The 19,605-nt window shown below is 42.2% G+C and overlaps 1 protein-coding gene across 1 annotated transcript; it reads right to left on the bottom strand.

The window, feature by feature from the left end:
* Positions 1–231: 231 nt before the first annotated feature.
* On the bottom strand, positions 232–19,198 carry col9a1a (collagen, type IX, alpha 1a). The gene is made up of 33 exons (XM_048247831.1): positions 19,027–19,198; positions 18,315–18,430; positions 17,685–17,759; positions 17,527–17,565; positions 17,372–17,434; positions 14,917–14,970; positions 14,662–14,697; positions 14,098–14,121; positions 13,931–13,984; positions 13,736–13,789; positions 13,115–13,147; positions 12,727–12,783; positions 12,475–12,528; positions 11,938–11,991; positions 11,548–11,601; positions 11,239–11,292; positions 10,432–10,485; positions 10,265–10,318; positions 9,971–10,024; positions 9,823–9,876; positions 9,625–9,669; positions 9,388–9,441; positions 9,039–9,092; positions 8,889–8,942; positions 6,675–6,746; positions 6,058–6,093; positions 5,893–5,937; positions 5,164–5,196; positions 4,559–4,705; positions 3,586–3,640; positions 3,019–3,207; positions 2,075–2,152; positions 232–1,369 (listed from the first exon to the last, which is right to left on the bottom strand). Exons 2-33 carry the CDS (start codon positions 18,387–18,389, stop codon positions 1,164–1,166), a joined length of 2,064 nt encoding a protein of 687 aa, XP_048103788.1. The 5' UTR covers positions 18,390–18,430; positions 19,027–19,198; the 3' UTR covers positions 232–1,163.
* Between the last annotated feature and the right edge of the window lie 407 nt (positions 19,199–19,605).

Here is a 19,605-nt window from a genome sequence, read left to right on the forward strand (position 1 = left end):
CGAGGCTACAATGTAAAACTACAGTCTTGGACCTGTTCAGACAAGTCCAATACAGAACGACCAACTTTAATCAGTGTGTACATAGTTAATCTTTTGCTGAACATAAGTGCCCTAATGGGGCTATAGAAACCCTTTAAATTATATGGAGAATTTGAAAAAAGGTTACTGACATTGGAGTGATTCATATGTCTCGTTTCACAGCTTTAGAAATGACAGTCTTCATATAAGGTCTGATTTGATGGTGTCTGAGGCTTTAATGACCATGACATTCATCTTTACACGGGCCATACAAAACCATGCAAAGCTTTATCAAAATGTGTTTATTTCCCCTTTTTCCACAACTGGCGTCACATCTGCCTTTCATATAATAAATAATATATAGTGCGTCAAACAGGATCAGGTGAATGGGCTCTTCCATTGTACAAACACAACAAACACTGCAATGAAATTAAGTGATGTACTGTACAAAGTCTGGAAACATGGAAGTCAGTGACAAACACACAGGGTCATTCTGTCACCAGTATAATTCGCAAGAGACTTCGGGGTCAGTATTGACACATATACACAGATTTACAGTTACACTTCAGACATAATGATATTTCATAATTTTCATATTTGGCATTAAAACAGCAACTAAAAAATGAAACATGTATCTGGGTGTACAGGTGTGGCTGACAAGTTTTTCTTATTACAAAAGGAGTGAAACTAGAATTCAATGGATATGATATTGTACCTCAAAAATTCTCATCAAAGAGGGCAAGAAATATATTTCATCAGCCCATATTTTTCTATTATGGAGGGAGTTAATCACATCAAAATAAAACATCAAAACAAAAGGCTTTATTTCTGTAACAATTTATTTGAAGTGGCTTTCTCTTTGGTCCAGTCATAAGAGCAAGTATGTCACGATATTACATACCACCAAAGGAATTCCAAAGATGTTCACCCCTAACCATCCAAATGGTTCCATGCCTTACAACAAATATTATGAGCACATGTGAGTATCACTGTGACATGACATCTTACTCTTATGCTCCCAAAGTGCAGTGGCTACTTCAAGTAAAGTGTTAGCCTGTTCTCCTCAGTGGACGTATTCTCTGTAAGTCTCTTAGGTCTCCCTGACCTGGGCTCTAGGTTTGGGTTCGGACTCTAGAGTCGGAATCTCAAAGCCCGTCCGGCCCTTTCATGCTGGAGTCCTTGGCCGAGATCTCCCCTGGCAACGCCTGCAGGACACACTGGGAGGACTCGCACCATCCGTTGACCCCAGAAGGACCAGGAGGCCCTGGAACACCAGGCAGGCCGGGAACTCCGCGCGGGCCCCTCAACCCGTCACGGCCGTGGTTACCGTACGCGGCTAGACCTGGCGTACCTGTGGGCACAAGATGCATTGTGTCATATTTGTGTTTAATAAGTCAAGTTCACTGGCCTGTGGCAGAGCGAACCATCTTAATCACTCAAGCACTATTGGCTAATTCAGCTGATGTTAAAGTAGTCTGCGTTTCTGGTGAAAGGTTATTGACATTTGAGCGAATTACAAATTATACCCTGTCCCCCCTGTGCTTCTCAAACAAACTGGATTGGCTGAGTCACTGTGTTGGCTTCCCATTCAGAGAGACTGTGTGTACCAAGTGCATACACTGAAAGTTAGAGAACCATGAGGAACAATTCAATCAAAAGTGTATTTGCAGACCAACCTTTAAGTAGACAAATAAAATAAACTGCTTTTGTAGAATTTGTTTGGAATTTGACCATGCAATATTAACCAAAGTGAAGTTAAATGACAGAATCTCTATTTTGAGCTGGATCTGGATGATCGTGTAGGTAGGGGGAGTGAGATATGGTGACCTTCTGCCTTGTATACAACAGCAGTATAGATAGATAAATAGATAGATAGATAGGTACTTTATTGACCCCTAAGGGGAAAATCAAGAACATCAGACCAGTACTTTTGAAGTTATGCAAGTGAACACACACATACACACACACACACACACATACACGGACGGACCCAATTAATAATAATATCCTCTTCCCTACTATTGGGGGGGTGAGGGTCATTTAACTGTGCTCTTACCAGGAAGACCAGGAGGACCAGCGATACCCTTTGGACCGATAGCTGTGGGACCTCTGTCTCCTCTGTCTCCTGTATCACCTGTAAACAACAAGCATCAGAAAGGAGAGTGAACCCAGAGATAACAGCATACATAACAACTGGAATATACAGACACGGCAAGCTCTGGGAAAGGACTCATCCATAAGCAGCTTGTTCTTGATCATCAAGAGGAGTGATTGTGCTTGTCTACTTCAAGCCAAGAACGCTGGCTAAAGACTGTTGATATTTGAGCTGAACAGACAATCAAATGACATCTCTCCTTTCCATTCTACCAAAGAGACAGGTTAATTGGCTGGGACACTTTGATAGTCTCCATTTATAGAGCCAGGACTGTGCAGAAACAGCACAACATTCCATTTATAGAGCCAGGACTGTGCAGAAACAGCACAACACACACAGAACAGACAGCTGTGGGATTGTGAGGAATAATTTTCTGACAAAAGGGCAATCACAATCACAGTCACAAAAGTACAAGGCACCCCTCTGTTTTCTGAGCAGGAAAGACACATCTCTGCCAACGAATTCTCCAAAATGGACATTCTCAAGTAATTGTCAGTTTGGCCTAAAGTCAAATTATGAGCTATCACTGTTCTTCCTGGCTCAAGTACTACAGAGCTTTGAATGGAAAATATTTTTTTTTCTTAACTGTGGCCACAGTTAAGCATGCCTAATTGGTAAGTTAAGTGGGCTATTGGTAGCTTAATATGTTGCATGTTGGCTAGCCAGGATCATTCAGGTAATGTCTTGTTGAAAGGGAGACATTCTTTGAGATTGCCAATATCAGTGTCCAGTAACACAGCATGCCCTCATAGATTTCACTTTCTAAATGCCACTCTTAGTGGAGAACACACAGAGCTGGACAGACACTGTGACCTGTGAGGTACACCAGGCTCGCCGCTGCTCACCTTTGGGTCCTTTTTGTCCCAGCAGGCCTGGCGGCCCTTTGAGTCCAGGAAGGCCTCGAGCTCCCGGGTGGCCAGGGTAGCCGTTGTTGCCAGTGGAGCCGGGAGGGCCAGGGGGGCCGGGGGGGCCAGGGAGTCCGGAGATCCCAGACTCTGGTCTGCTGAGGCTGGCAGCCAGCTGAGCAAGCTGCTCTGTAATCAGAAAGGGACGACACGTCAGCCACATGGAAGGATGGCTGGTGGTGATGACCTCATGAACATGTCACATACAATGTCATGCACATCTAGTATACTGTATGCGCAGACCAAGCTACAGTAAAAGAAGTGAATTTCATTGCTCTTGGCAACTTCTTTGCTTTTCAGTGATGTAGGTGTAACAGTGGCTGCCAGATTAGGTGTGATGTTGAGGGGGTTGAGTGAGTAAACTTCACCCCCCATTCCAGTAGCCACGGACAGCCTCCCACATGTCAGAGGATGCAGGCTTGAGCCCAGCGTGGAGCTGTGTTTCTCACTGCACTTCAAACACTATACGGGAGATGAAGGAGATTAGTGAGATGAGTGTGCTCTTACCTTGCATTACTCTCATGCAAACTTGCTTGATGTGCTGATCTGTTGGACCTCTGCCCTGGGAAGATTGTTATTTTACTGCACGAACCACCTCATTTCAACAGTGTTAAATGTTGCATTTCTACATGATACTGTTACTTTTAAGCCATACAGTACACCAAGACGCCAGCCATTAAAGTCAACTCAATTACAGTGTCATAAGTCAAGTCAGGATTCACACAGAGTCTTCCCACATGTGGATTGCACTGTATGTGGTGGTATGTGGTGGTGGTGTGGATTGCACTGTGTGTGGTGGTGTGGGTGGTGGTGTGGGTGGTGGTGTGTGTGGTGGTGTGGGTGGTGGTGTGTGGGGTGGTGGTGTGGGTGGTGGTGTGGGTGGTGTGGGTGGTGTGGGTGGTGGGTGTGTGGTGGTGTGTGTGGTGGTGTGTGTGGTGGTGTGTGGAGGTGTGTGTGGTGGTGTGTGTGGTGGTGGTGTGGTGGTGGTGTGGGTGGTGGTGTGGGTGGTGTGGGTGGTGGTGTGGGTGGTGGTGTGGGTGGTGGCTCAGGCACTGGACACTGTTGTGTCCTCTAACAAAGCACTCGACCCCAAGTTACTCCAGGGAGACTGTGTAAAGTGCTTTGAACAAAAGCATCAGCTCAATAAATAAACATGTAGAGAAAAGTGTGTTTTAAAAAGACGGACGCATGCATATGTTGTGTTTCTGTTTTAAAAAGACGGACGCATGCATGTTTCTGTTTTAAAAAGACGGACGCATGCATATTTTGTGTTTCTGTTTTAAAAAGACGGACGCATGCATATTTTGTGTTTCTGTTTTAAAAAGACGGACGCATGCATGTTTCTGTTTTAAAAAGACGGACGCATGCATATTTTGTGTTTCTGTTTTAAAAAGACGGACGCATGCATATGTTGTGTTTCTTATCAGATGGCAGCGGCTTGACTCTTAACACCGCGGGCGTCCTCAGGCTGGGTGCTTACTGCTACGCCCTGTCCTCCGGTCAGTCCTGGTGCTCCTCGGTCTCCCTGCATGCCACGAGGCCCGATCTCTCCTGTCTCTCCCGGGGCTCCCGGCAGGCCGCGCATCCCCTCTGGGCCTCTGTTCCCCGTCTCTCCCGGCTTCCCTGTCTGGACACAGTGCCACGGAACACGTGTAGTAAGTGTCACTGTGTGCAATCTCACCCTTCAGCTCTCACATTTGTATAGTACAGTACGTTTCTACAGTGTAACGCAACCTCTGCAGTCTCTTCAGATGGCCAATGATGAGCAGAGCCGCATGTTGTATCTCCATCTGATCATATGTGTGAGTATAGAGAGTGCACTTACTGATCCTGTATCTCCATCTGATCATATGTGTGAGTATAGAGAGTGCACTTACTGATCCTGTATCTCCATCTGATCATATGTGTGAGTATAGAGAGTGCACTTACTGATCCTGTATCTCCATCTGATCATATGTGTGAGTATAGAGAGTGCACTTACTGATCCTGTATCTCCATCTGATCATATGTGTGAGTATAGAGAGTGCACTTACTGATCCTGTATCTCCATCTGATCATATGTGTGAGTATAGAGAGTGCACTTACTGATCCCTTTTCTCCTGCTTCACCTTCATCGCCCTGTAGAGAGTGGACAAACACATCAGCACAACAACACAGACCAAGTCCTTATCCCACAGGCACATCTGACTATACTGTGATGGAGTGGGACGTGGGAAAAACAATGAGATTTATTCCTGAAGGCAATATTCCTCTTGTTCCTCAAAGTTGGGTTCTATACTATAAATGTGGGTGGCACCGGGTCTGTCCGAAACAGGAAAAAATCCTTCCTTCTATGAAAAAACACAGTGGCAGTGAAGCATCAAGGTATGTCTGAATCAAATAATTGTATTAAATTCTGCCTTATAAGATACCTTTATTTGGCCAGATGAAGGCAAGGTACATGTATCCTTCATGCAGCCTTCAACTTCCACAAATATTTATAGGATTATGAAATCGGAGGTATCGGAGGCTGTCAGTATCTTGGCAACGGTAAACAGAAGACGGTGTTCTGTGTTCTAGGCCATCCAAAAAACAAGTTCAAGTTCATTGCTGGTACTTTGATGCCTGCTACGGCAAGTGACTCGTTAGACAGTTGGAGGAGGTAGCTGGCAACCTCCCATTTCAGACAGACCCGACATTGTTAGTGGTCAGTCCTGTAGTGTAGTATCATCTGGGGTGGCTGAAGACTGGGCCTACTTGGCAACCCTTTCACAGGGCATCATGGCAAATCAAGTCCTCACTCCCTGATTTCTAAAACTCAGTGTGGTTTCTTACGGGGTCTCCTTTGTTTCCTGGGGTCCCTTCCTCTCCTGGAGCTCCCTAAAGTCAGAGAAGCAGATATAATTGAATAATCAGACAGACAGAGCAAGACTTAAATATGTTTATGTTGACGGTTGCCAGTTTTAGCTATCAGTATTAAACACATTGAGTTGGACTTACTTGTTCACCCACAGGGCCTGTGAGACCAACTGCACCCTGAAGACATATGTGTATTAATGGGTGTTAAATGGAAATGGACAATGGACTACATTCTGATCAAATATATTTAAGTAAAAACAACTGGTTTACACCAGTGACACAAGGACTACTTCCTAGAAAACATGTATAGCTCAGGCTACATATTACAAAAGTAATAGGATTCCATTCATGAAATAGAAACTCACTTTTTGGCTAGGCCTAACTTACAGAGAACACTTAAGCACAATATAGTACATAAATGCAGCTAATAATGTAGGCTACAGTGCTATATTTGACCAAAAAAGAAATATGTCAAGTGTGCCAGGCTCTTACTCAACTCAACTCTAAACTGATTTAGGCTGGATAAAACGTGTATTGTCACACTAGGATAAGGGTCACTTTTCCAGCGTACATGGACTAATAACCAATTGATATGACTTTCTTTGTGCTGTGAGAATTGTGAGGTGAGGAACTGAAATATTACAGTCTGGGATAAAGTTCTGATACACTATTCTTTACGGGGAAGAGGCTGTGCCTACCTGGGACGAGAATTCATATTTCAACATAAAAATGTATCAATTCTGTGCATCTGGTCTTACCCGATCTCCTTTTTGACCAATAAAACCAGCCGGCCCTGGAAGTCCTGGAAGACCAATATCCCCTTTAGGTCCCTGTTCAACATCACACACACACACACACACACACACACACACCTAAAATTATTCTGCTGAGAAAACAGAACATCAACTGTGCAAAGGCCCTACCTCACAAGCCTCAATCCAACCACATTAGCTTAGAAAAACATAGTGACCGCGGCAGGGATGGAAAAGCAGGTCGCTAGGTGTTGTAGAAGAGATGTCTGGGCCCTGATTGTGCCATACCCTTGGCTGGCTGACTTTTGAAATTCCTTCTTAACAGAGGTCTCTTTCAGGCCCCTTTCCTGCTGCCCATATCCCCTTACCAAAGAAAATACCCCCTGAGCCGGCTGGCCATAGCAACAACGAGCTATTCATGCTCCTCTCCATCAGATTACAGTAGTACTGCAGCCAGGAACCCCAGAAGGAGCCTCGGTGTAAGTTGGTCTTACCAATTGGCTCCCTATATGTGTGAATACATGGGAGTCTGAGAGTAAAAACATAATAGGATGTCAGCGTCCCTGACAGATCCACATGGGGGCTGTTCGGTCACTTGGCGGCAGAGTAGTTTTGGGATATCTGGGTCAGACTCCATCAAAAACTCCCCACGGTACAGCCGTCTTGTTTCTCCTTGCTACAGTAGTTCACGAGGTCCACATGACATTGTGTTAATCTGTTTGCTTGGCAAAGGGCATCGCTGATCCATGGCAGAATAATGTCATTAAGCCCAGTTAAGAACCTCATCCAATATGAGCCCAATGCCATGAACAGTCTGAATATGGAGTAGGTCGCCTTTTGTGTGCAGTAGAATGTAAGGGGGGTGGACTGTGTCACTGTGCAGCCCTTTGAGCTAAAATCACAAACTTTTAAGCCTTCCCTGGTGTTTCCCAACGTAAGAAAACAACGTACACCAAATGTCAACACTGTTCAGTCACATATCGGACGTAAAGTGACACTGTGTGCACAGGTGTGACAGCCTCAGAACATCCTTTTCTCCTCAGACTGCAGCAGACTCCAAATATTTGCACTGGGTTCCATTTTCCTCCTCTTGTTTGGGGACTCCTTCTTCATTTCCTGCTTCAGCACTTTCTTAGTTCCTCCAATTACTTTTTTTACAGACGTTCCAATGAATACTTACAGAAGCAATGATCTCTGTGCCAGCATGTATTACACACAAAAAAATCTCAGAGTTACTAGGATGCCTCTACATGTTCAATGCTACATCAAAAACAATATCAGAGCTTTAATCACTACAATGATTCACCACGTCATGTGAGCTTAAGATTGGCTTGGTGTAAATCATCTTTGTCTGAGTTGCATTTACATATGGATCACATCCAGTCACACAGCAAAACTCACAAAACCTTTTGGGGCATATGAGGCTCCCTCTCACATTTAACTCTGTTAGGAATTGGTCATCCAGTCAAAACTACTGTCTGCTCTCTAGCAGGTCTTTAACCTAAAATACAATTATTATAGATTATACAGGTTGTACAAAGGACATCCTTATCTTGAGGAAAGGCTACAGGAGTCACTATTAATCCGATTTCTTTTTTTCTTATCTTACAGAACAAGGCACATTAAAGAGATGAATCTAGAGCTTCTGGTGTAACTCTCATGTTGCCAAATTTACTAAAGCTGTACAAATATACATACTTCTAAGACCCACAACACCCACCATATTATTTTTCACCTTTTTGTTTATTTCAAGTCTGAAAATCTGCTGAACCACTGGTTTAAGCAAATTTAGGTATTCCTGGACTTCTGACTGTTTAGCAAGATCAGTAAACAACAGCATTAGTAAACTACTCTACACAGCATTAATAAACTAATCTACACAGCATTAGTAAACTACTCTACACCACATTAGTAAACTATATATACACACTACAGCATTAGTAAACTACTCTACACAGCATTAAACTACTCTACACAGCATTAGTATACTCTACACAGCATTAGTAAACTATGTATACACAGCATTAGTAAACTACTCTACACAGCATTAGTAAACTACTCTACACAGCATTAGTAAACTACTCTGCAATGCTCTGTGATGTCTGTCTCCTTTTTAGTCAAGAACATAAGGCACAAAATCATTCCAAGACCAAACAAAAAAAAACCCAAATCTGTTATCAGTGCCCGACGCAGTGGCTCTTCTTGGGGCTGGTAACTTACCCTCTCTCCTGGTGGCCCTGGAGGTCCGTCAGGACCGAGCTCTCCTCTCCCCCCCTACACACACACAAGAGCAGAGACGCTTATCACTCACACACTGGACACTGTGTGGACACTAGTGCTCATCTGAGATGCGGACAGAAGCATACTCACTGGTCCACCTCTGGCTCCCACCGGGCCCTGCTCCCCCTGCTCTCCACGCTCTCCCTGCAGATGAACAGAGCATCAGAGTAGCCATGGCAACTACACAGCACTGGCCATCATCCAACCATCATCCAGTCATCCTGACACTTATTAGGGATGTAACTGTGAGCACATTTAAAGGCATCGTACCCATGATTTCCATCACAGTGAACCTCTTTAACAGTTTGAACACTAACTGTGAGCACATTTAAAGGCATCGTACCCATGATTTCCATCACAGTGAACCTCTTTAACAGTTTGAACACTTGCATACAGCAAAGGAAGAGATAAACAGAATAAATGGTTTGTATTGACTCACACTTTTGCCATAGTTCCCAATTAATCCAGCAACGCCGGGATCACCTGAGGCTCCCTGGACACAAGAAAAAATATTATTTTGTGCATGTTTCTAAATGCAGAAATGGTAATTTTTTTGTAGAATACTCCCAATTAAATAAATCTACTGCTAAGTGCTGTTTGCCACAAACAATTATTTTTTCTTGTTGTGAATGATTCTCCCTAGTTTCTTTCTGTGTGATTTCCTTTAAAAACCAACCTTTGGCCCAGAGTGACCCTTTGCACCTGGGATACCAGGCAAACCCTGTAAAGAAAAAGAAAAAAATAATACAAACAGAAACTCAGAAACAACTATGTGATCACAAAGATCGGAGCAAAAACACACACTTGATGGATGCTTATGTTCTATCTACAGTCTCGTGTGGCACATGACCCTGTGAGAGAGGCTGATACTCACAGGAAGTCCCTGCAGTCCAACATCACCAGGAGATCCAACCTTTCCTGGAATACCCTTAAAGACAGACACAATGCAGGATTAGATCTTAATTCACTTCAGCAGACTCCTAATGCATAATGACACAATATTAACATGGACAATATCATACTTTCCCGCCTGGCATTCCAGGGATACCCTCACGACCATCTGGTCCAGGTAATCCCTAAATGAAGATAAAATTATTAAGGTATGTTTTGACAACAATATTTGATCAAATATCTTCTTTCGTGAATATTGAATTGAATATTCTCTGTGGAGAGTCGCCACCATCATCTATAATGACACTTTAACCCTGAGGACACATTTTATAATGGTGGCCACATGCTTTCCCTTACTGTTAATCATTCTAACGTGGACATGCGAATGTTCTAACGTGCACATCATTCAGATGTGGCAGACTTACAGCTTCTCCTACGGGGCCTGGTAAGCCTCTCAACCCTTGTGGCCCTCGTGCTCCCTAAACAACAAAAATGTCAGCAGTGCAATCAGCAATGATCTAGAGATGATCAACACATTTTTGATTATTTCAGAAAATGTTTGTCTAGTAGTGATATGGTAGTTGAATCTTACTTGGGAACCTTTCGGCCCTGTCTCACCAACTTTGCCCCTTCGGCCAGGATCGCCCTGACAGAGAAATGTAATGAAATTAGTAAGAGGTAACAAGCACATGAATCTGCATAACCTCAATTTTTCAATCATCCATTGATTTTTAAAAAAAGTATGCATTGGAAGGTCAAGAAAAAATGACTGATCAGTAATTACTAATGAACTGTTATGCATAAGAGGTGATGCATTCAGACATTCAGTGGTATAAAGTAGCATGACTCTGTTCCATAATCATGTTTTAAAAACTGCAGTGGCTCTTGACCAGGTCCTCTACCAATAAAAATGTATGTTAGATGAGATTATGTGTCAGTCATATTTCTATTATACTGTATGTTGTTTTGTTTGTTTGTGTTTCCTTCCCATTATGTAAAGAGACCTTGGGTTTGAGAAAGGCGCTATACAAATCAAACGTATTATTATTATTATTATTATTATTATTATTATTATAGGATTATTTTCTTCTTCCTTTTCTGGGAATATAATATTTTCGAGAGCACATTTACAAAGTGGGCAGCCTGGGATCAATTTAAAAAATCCCATTTGTCCTTCTTTCTGTAAGCATTACTAAGATGGCCAGAAATGCCATAATCCTCTGGAGAGAATTTAGAGGGGGGGTGCAGTGAGGTCAGCTGAACTTGGTGAACTCATTGTTACAACTAATATTCCACTTAAATCACTGTGTAGCTAAAAAGGTCAAGGTCAAACACATACTGGGGTCAAACAGAGATTACAAACATGTGGCTGAAAGGGCAAACTAAAGCAAGCACTTACTGGGGGACCCTCAGCGCCGATATTCCCAGGATCACCAGATTTTCCACGACCGCCCTGCGTGACAAATACGTTATGATATGATATGATGATTACGTTTTCTATTACTGATGTTCAAAGCTTCAGCATCAACATATCAAATGGTGACTATGGCAGCACTAACACTCTACTCATCTTACTTCCTTACCCCAGTCTTGGACAACGCCTCTAGTGCTGACGTGTGCACAAAAGGAAACTGGACAGTGATGGGAGGCACCTTGCTCATAATGTGATGTCTGTGAAATGGTGTGTGACAGTGAGCCTCTAACTTACCCTTTCACCTTTGGGGCCCATCAACCCAGTGATACCTCTCAATCCACCTGGACCCTGGAATTACAGCACATATATGGCACAAGTTCAGGTGAGGACGATACAGTGAGGTCAAGTCCAAGAGTGCACAGAACAGAGATGGTGATGCTGCATGTTGTGTGACAGGTGTCAGAGAAATTAGCTATGAATAGATATGAGTGTTGCTTAGCAACTGTGAAGTTTGTACATAGAGAGCTATCAGTACTACAGATCAACAACAGTAATTGAATCGGTCGAAGAGCTGTGATGGGTGTAGAGTTGGACACATGTGCATAGAGACAGTGATGTGCATAGGGCGCCACATGGATGTCATTTTATGACAAATACAGGAAGTGTGATAGCAGAATATATTACTGGTAGTCCTTGGGATCCTTGTTCCCCTGGAGCTCCCAGGAGCCCCTCTTCACCCTGCATCATAAGGACACATCATTAGGTATGAGCTGGGCAATGTCAGGTTCCCTTCATAGTGAAGATGAGTTGATCATATACATCACATACACACACACCATAAACCTTTTTAATCACTACTTTTAGTTTATTCTTTAAAGTTGAGCTGGCTCTTGAACACAAACATTGCATTAGCCTACTTATAATTCCTTTTATGACAATAAACTACTTGAACTTGAACTAGATGATGAATACTCATTATCTTTTTACCTACAGCACCGTACTAACCCATTTAAACCCACTGAGTACATTCTATGAGATATATGGTTCCATATGTATCATCTCTGCTCATGTACACACCCCATTAAACACCCTGAAGAGTGTTAGATGAAGAATAGTGCTATAACATACGAGTCTATGTGATTTTGTCATACAGAACTGCATCCCCACAATTATCTATCCTCGTTTCTGGTTACTCAGTCTTGAATTCCTGATTCTTGTTACCTTGTGTCCTTGCTTCCCTGGTTCACCAGATTCACCTTTTGCACCTTTGTGGCCCTGTTGAGAGGTTTAAAATGTTTTTATTTTCTTTTAACAAAGATTTATACTAGTCCCCATCTTCTGGAACAATGACTAAAGCAAAAAAGTCCCATCTGTTCATAACACACAATATAAGATCAATAATGTTCATATCGATGGCACAAATTCAGTGAACTAACTCAATGGATAGTGAACACACAGAGCAGAGGAGCTCACCTTCATTCCTGGTAGACCGGAGTAACCTGAGAGGCCGGACGGGCAGGAAGTAGGACACTGTGGAACAGACAGAAGACCAGATGAAACCTGAATCACCACCTGCCCTTCTATCTGCCCTCATGGGGGGTTTAAACTGCATGACACAGGTAAGAGGAGTCTGTGATATTCATAGCATGGTATATTTTCCTTTGCGTTTGAAATGTGTCAATTGGAAAATGACTGCTTGACCACCTCTGATAGTTCACAGTAGAATGGCTATGTGTGATGTGAAATTGCAGGGCAGACATTGCTTGTTGTGATGAGGACAGTAGCATCACTTCATCTTTAGAGCATGATTGACAGTCTTTCTGGACTGGGATGAAGATGAGGCGAAGCGTGAGAGTCTCACCAGATCCTCTCCATTCCACACTCCTGGTGGCCCCTACACATAAACACAGAACACAGAGCACAACTGTTACACATCCTGACAGGTAAACATGACTAAAATAAATACAACTATGCTGTCTACCCAACTGAAGAGTACAATCATTTAAAGCAACACCAAAGAACTTTCCCTCTGTCGCACGCACGCTATTTGTTTATCCAGCACCGGCTTTGCAAATAACTATGTCCACAGACAAGGTAGAATATTTTGCATGACTTATAAAAGTACGATGTATTGCGACATCAGATGCAAGTCAAATTTGTAGTTTCTTATGTCTCATTCATTCGAACTACAGATCCGCTACCCGATCTAGCAAACTTACATAGTTATAGCCGATAGAGGGCCGCGAAGTGAATGCAGAATTGCCGTTCACCCTGTTACGAGTTGATGAACCACTGAAACGATTTTGGAAACATTATTTTAAGGTATAAAAAACTCTTTGGTGTTGCTTTAAAGAAGTTTACCCTGTAAGAACTGCTATTACAATGAACATTTCACATTATTCGTTACATTATTACATCTCAATTCATTTGCATTATTAGTTTACAAACATAGAACAAACAGTTCTAACGTGCGTTAACCTACCCTTGGCCCAACAGCTCCAGGAAGCCCAAGAGCCCCTCTTAGTCCTCTGGCTCCCTGTTAGAGAGAAGCATCCATGCATTTAACAAGGAGATCTTAAATAACATTGTCAACTGTTTGGTGATCAAGATCCTTCAGATGTTGGATTCTGGGATAGTGGATGTTGATATGAATGCAGCATGTTGTCAATATACACACCGGAGGTCCAACTTTGCCCAGTTCCCCTGCCAACCCATCCTCTCCTGGATCTCCCTGTCAGAGGAACGTACACAGTAAAATGAGAGAGCAGCATGGTTCACACAATGGCATGAATTATTTGAGAAATAACGACATATTAAAAGCCACAGACATGAAGGGTTACTCACAGGCTCCCCATCAGGACCAACTCCCTAAAACAGAAATACGGGTTATAATAAAAATGTTAGTCATGGTACGCTCTATGTGATGTTGGGTAACGTCACTTCTGTTGACGTTCAAACAAAACAGAGAGCTAGCTTGGTACTCCCTCCCATGCAATAGAAACTCTCCTAAACACGCATCTTGTCGGTGATTGGCAACAGTTTGTTATGGTTTTATGGTCCTGGTTGGACCAAGTTGTTTTTGTTGTCGTTTTTGGAGGTAGGGCTGTCCACAGAGACCATGTTTTTAGGGCACAGGCAGCTAGCAGATGGTGAGGTGAAATGTTTTAGCTAAGAAACCGCGTAATATTTCTTAGAGCACCTTTAAGTAATCACATGACAAAACAAATTGTCACTCTTGGATTTCTATCTATGATCCTTCACCTTCAATAGTAGAGTTTAAAATGTCTCTCATTTATGACTACATCTGTCATTGATACACACCTGGCACCTGTTACCATCAGGTGTTTCTCTAGCTCACCACTGTAAGCCAATGTCAGATGATGAGTGTTGGACATGCTGTTTACTTACTGCTAGTCCACGGGCTCCAGGTGCTCCAGGCTCTCCCTGCAGTGAAACAGCCAGTTACTGCTACTCATCAGATGACATCATCTGAACTCTTCACATTCACTAAAGGTCATGGATATTGTTAGACAACATATGTCAATATGAACACACCAAGCCCTTAACTGACAGTATCTGTCCAGAAACTACACAATTAAATGGACAATCAATGGACACTTTCAAAATGGTATTATAACACAGATGATTCAAGACAGGTTTTACCTTTGGGCCAGGAGCCCCAACAGGGCCAGGGTCACCAACAGGTCCAGTTAGCCCCTGTAGAGAAAATAAGTTTGAGTTGATTTCATTGAGTAGATCTTGATCCATTACTGTAAGCCTGGCTGATCCTGACTAGGTGGGTTTGCATGGACAGTTGTTGTTAAACTATTCCGAATGAAAACTTTGAGTCATCTGTTTACATGGGGTACGGTACATTATAGACCCTTTCAACAATAAAAACAAAAACAATGCTTGAACGTTCTATTTGTGCCCCAATCTACTTCCTCTGCATTAAGATAACATATGGAATGTTAAAACGGAAGCCTTGTGGGGCCAACTATGATGCTGATAATGGAACTCTCTTGAAAGGGTCCATATTCCGATCAGGTGGTCATAAACGCTCTGGAATCTTTGATCGGAATAGCCGTTGCTGCTTTTTTGCAGGTTGCAGGACCTGCAGGGTAAAGGTCGCTGATAGATCCCAATGATATTTACTGATACATAACCTCTATTCTTTGGACAAATTATTATCTTGCTATGGCCACCATCCAAAACTGACATCAAACCTTTAATTTGGTCATTTCAAAGCACATTTAAACCATCTGCAAAGCTTAACATAAATAAAGTCCACTAATACTGTCCACTATTGCCATTTTCACACCCCAATCGTGAACTGGTCCCATTCTCACCCAGTTGCACAGCTGAATGCAGTGATGCATTCATTGTCAATTGCAGTTGAAATTCTGGCAATATATGCTTCAATAAAATTCTCATTTCACCATGTACATGAATTCAACACACACACACCATGTGTCTTCCCTAGAGTTACAACTTTTTGCATAGCCGTACTTTGTGTAGCATTTGTTAGCATTTGTGTTAGCATTTGTTGATTTGTGAATTATTTCAGTTACCTGGACCAAGGAGATTATGACTTTGTTTCCATTTGTGTGTCTGTCTGTTTCTCGGCATGATCATGCAATATTACCCGGCTGATTTTCATAACACATGGTAGAGGTACAGTACAGGCCAAAAGTTTGGACACACCGTCTCATTCAATGCGTTTCCTTTATTTTCATGACTATTTACATTGTAGATTCATCAAAACTATTAATGAACACATGTGGAATTATGTACTTCACAAAAAAGTGTGAAATAACTGAAAACATGTCTTATATTCTAGTTTCTTCAAAGTTGCTATTTTTTTTATTTTTTTATTTAATACCATATTCAGCAAGCCATAACTTGACAAATATTCATCTGTGGGCCAAATAACTTTGCATTCATTCATAGTTTTGATGCCTTCAGTGAGAATCTACAATGTAAATAGTCATGAAAATAAAGAAAACGCATTGAAATAAGAAGGTGTGTCCAAACTTTTGGCCTGTACTGTATATAGTATGGCTCAGGGAAGAACCCATTCCATTCTGGAGCAGATTTGAATAGCGGGATGGACCTATACATGTTCATTGACATTTAGTCTTGGCAGAGGTCTGCACTTTCCCAAGCGCCGTTTTAGTTACTGCTGTGCTGAGGAAAGTAGAGATTATGCATTATCTAATAACTATCTGAATATAACAACAACTATCATATTGTTCTAAAAACTCTCACATCTGGGAGTTAGGATGGTACAAAAAGTATGGATCTCCTTTAACTCTAGAATGTACCTAAAATAAAGAACCTCTGTTCAGATGTAGTTGGGTGGGTGGAGGATGCTCGAAGAGGTCTGACCCCCAAGTTCAGACTCCACCTCCTCTTTTACATCAGTTTTTGCTGTCATCAGACACAGACTCTCCTTAGTTCACAGCCACTCACATCCACCAACTCACAACCACTGAACATCTGCCAAAAAACCCTCCATAATGGGACAAATTTCACATAGAACAAAATGTACATTACAAAATATACTTTTCTACACATCTCCAGGTTTTGTGCTGTGCCTTCACATTTATTTCAGAAAATCTAGTGAAGACTTTATTAAACATTTTATCTTCCAAATAGCATCCCACAATGCCTGATCACTGTCATCTTGCATCCCACTATCTGATGCCTGATTTCATCCTCTGAGCTGATCCTCCACCTTCAGCACCACTCGCTCTGCGGACAGCACATGCTGAAGCCATTTTCTCTCTCTGAGTTGGCCAGTCTGCGGCTTCTGTCATTTCAAGGGCTACAGTATAGTGCTGTCCCCACGGTACTAAGCTCACACAAAACCCCCTCTGTTTCCACCAGGAAGCTTATTTGAGTCTCCCTCTGGTAGGCTATAAATGGCCAGATTCATGTAGTCTACTGAGCATTTCATGCAGCAACACCCCCCACCCCCCTGCCACCCTTTGCCGTGTGTGCTTAGGAGCCAACATAAATGTCTCATACAGCCATCCATGTCACATTTATGATACCTTAACTGACCAATGCTTTGCTTTGCAACAGCCAAAATCTAGAAAAAGACTAACAAACTCACATCAGCTCCTGGGGCACCAGCCAATCCGTTAGCTCCATTTTTACCATCATCTCCGTCAAGTCCCTACAATGTGAGAGAACATTGTGGTTTGGTTACTTTAATGCATTATGCTGTTGTGTACAACAATACTCTGCAAGTCATATAAGGCTACTTACAGGGCCGCCGTCTGGACCAGGCCCAGGTCCTCGGTCCCCCTGAAATCAAAACATCGGAATATTAATCTAGCACATATCGTCCCACTTTCCATGAAAAATATTGATTTGAAGAATTTCATGGCAGTGACAAAATAGTATAGATTCTCTATGTTACTTACATCAATGCCGTCGACTCCTGGGTAACCCGTAAGACCTTCAGGACCAGGGGGCCCTACTGGTCCTGGGGCGCCTCTCTGAAAAAAAAAAACAATCAACATTTTAAATCCATTTCACCTTTAAATTCTCATGCACTGTTATCCCCATGCACCTAGCACAATAGCTCTATTGTATGACACCCAACCTGGCTCTGGTAGAAAAGGTCAGGATATATTCACAACACTGTACAAAGGCTCCCTTCTGGTACCAGAAAGTGAGAACAGATGTTGACATCTGTTTAATTAACTGCAAAATTGTATCCATATGTTCTTCAATCTTGAGGAATAGACAAATACCCATTCACATATTCATACACATGCTTTATATGACAGCCTCTAGTTGAAGAATATTTTTTATTTAAAGAAAAAATAGGACACAGACTACCTTAACTAGAGCCTATAGCAAAAATGTATTCCACAGCCAATAGGCATGACTATTTGACATCAGACCCCACAAAATGCACAGGTGTAAAATGTAAACAGTAGCCTAAATAAGTGATTACAACTTATTAAAACGTAAGGGAGTAGTATAAGTACATAGATACGTACACAAGCGAGGGTAATTAATAGGTTATAAATACTTTAATCACTTACCTGAGCGGAGCAAATGAGAATAACTTGCAGTAAAATAACCAAAAATGACGCACGGTAGCTCCTGGCGTGCGCCATGGTCTTCCCGATGGCACGGAAGATTCAAAAAAGTCCTTTTTCTGAAATTTGTTGGGGATCACAGTATTCCTATCAATATTCCCAAGATGAACCTCACCACTCACGAAGAGGTAGGGCGTGCTGTTACTAATTCATGTTTATGCATGACGGGCAAGGCTCTGCAAAACGGTTAGAGGAGGAAGGTGCATGCACGGGCGTGACCCCTCCCCAAGGTTTCAGTGTCGTCAGTGAGAGTGGGTGAGAAACACTACTAGAGACTAACTAAATTATCCTGTCGTCTATGAAACCTAGTTTAGGCAGAGGAACTGCATTATGCTTGACTGTGGAGCTATTTTTTTTTTTTTTTTAATAAAGACCAATAGCTTTATATGCCACCACGCACTTATCGAAAAGTAGGCCTACGTCTACATGTTGCCATTAATATAGCAAGCTTACATTACATTAAATACATTCCTGTCGTGGTGAGATGGTCTATAGCCTAAAGAACGGGTCTAAGTGATATAGGCTATCTAAGTAAAAAAAATATGTTCCTCAGAAACATATTTAATAACAGTGTGGATAAATTATTAAGTAAAACGGTTAAGTTACTGCGTAGGCCTACAGGTGATGTGTATGTAGGTGAAGAGCTTTTTCCTACCACTTTGTCACCCAAGACGATGGTGGCGCTGCTTAGACAAGAAGCGCATGATGAGTTATTTCTTCTCCCAAAAAGCGTAATTTTCAAAAGCGTGTCAACGGGCGTTGGCGTTGCCCAGGCATTTAACAGTTACAGTGAAAGCCAACAGCTAGCTTCTAACGTTAGTTACTTTGAGGTGTGCTGTTTTTTTACAATACGCCCATTGTAGAAATGTGAATGATCTATTAGTTAATAGTTTCATATCGTTCAACTTGACAGGTGTGATTCGGAACTTGCAAATTCGCAAGCGTTTGCTAAAGCTAACATTAGGTAGCCACGGAAATAGCTAAATTGTAAACAAAAAGGCAAGCGCTTTTCTTAACGACCAAGCGGATATTTTGTGCTCTTAACGACTGCTCGCTGATTTTTCAGGGTAAGTTAATGGGTTTGACTGTCAAACGAGACAGCTAGCCTTTATATCGACATGTTCTTAACATTTATCTCACTTTACTTGACATTAGTGTGCGTTTGCTAGCTAGTGAGATGAAACTGACTGACGAATGGCAGTTTTTGTCCAGCCAAATCTAATGTTCGTTGACA

The sequence above is a fragment of the Alosa alosa genome, chromosome 7 (genome assembly GCF_017589495.1).
Source record: "Alosa alosa isolate M-15738 ecotype Scorff River chromosome 7, AALO_Geno_1.1, whole genome shotgun sequence".
NCBI classification, from domain to species: Eukaryota; Metazoa; Chordata; class Actinopteri; order Clupeiformes; family Clupeidae; genus Alosa; species Alosa alosa.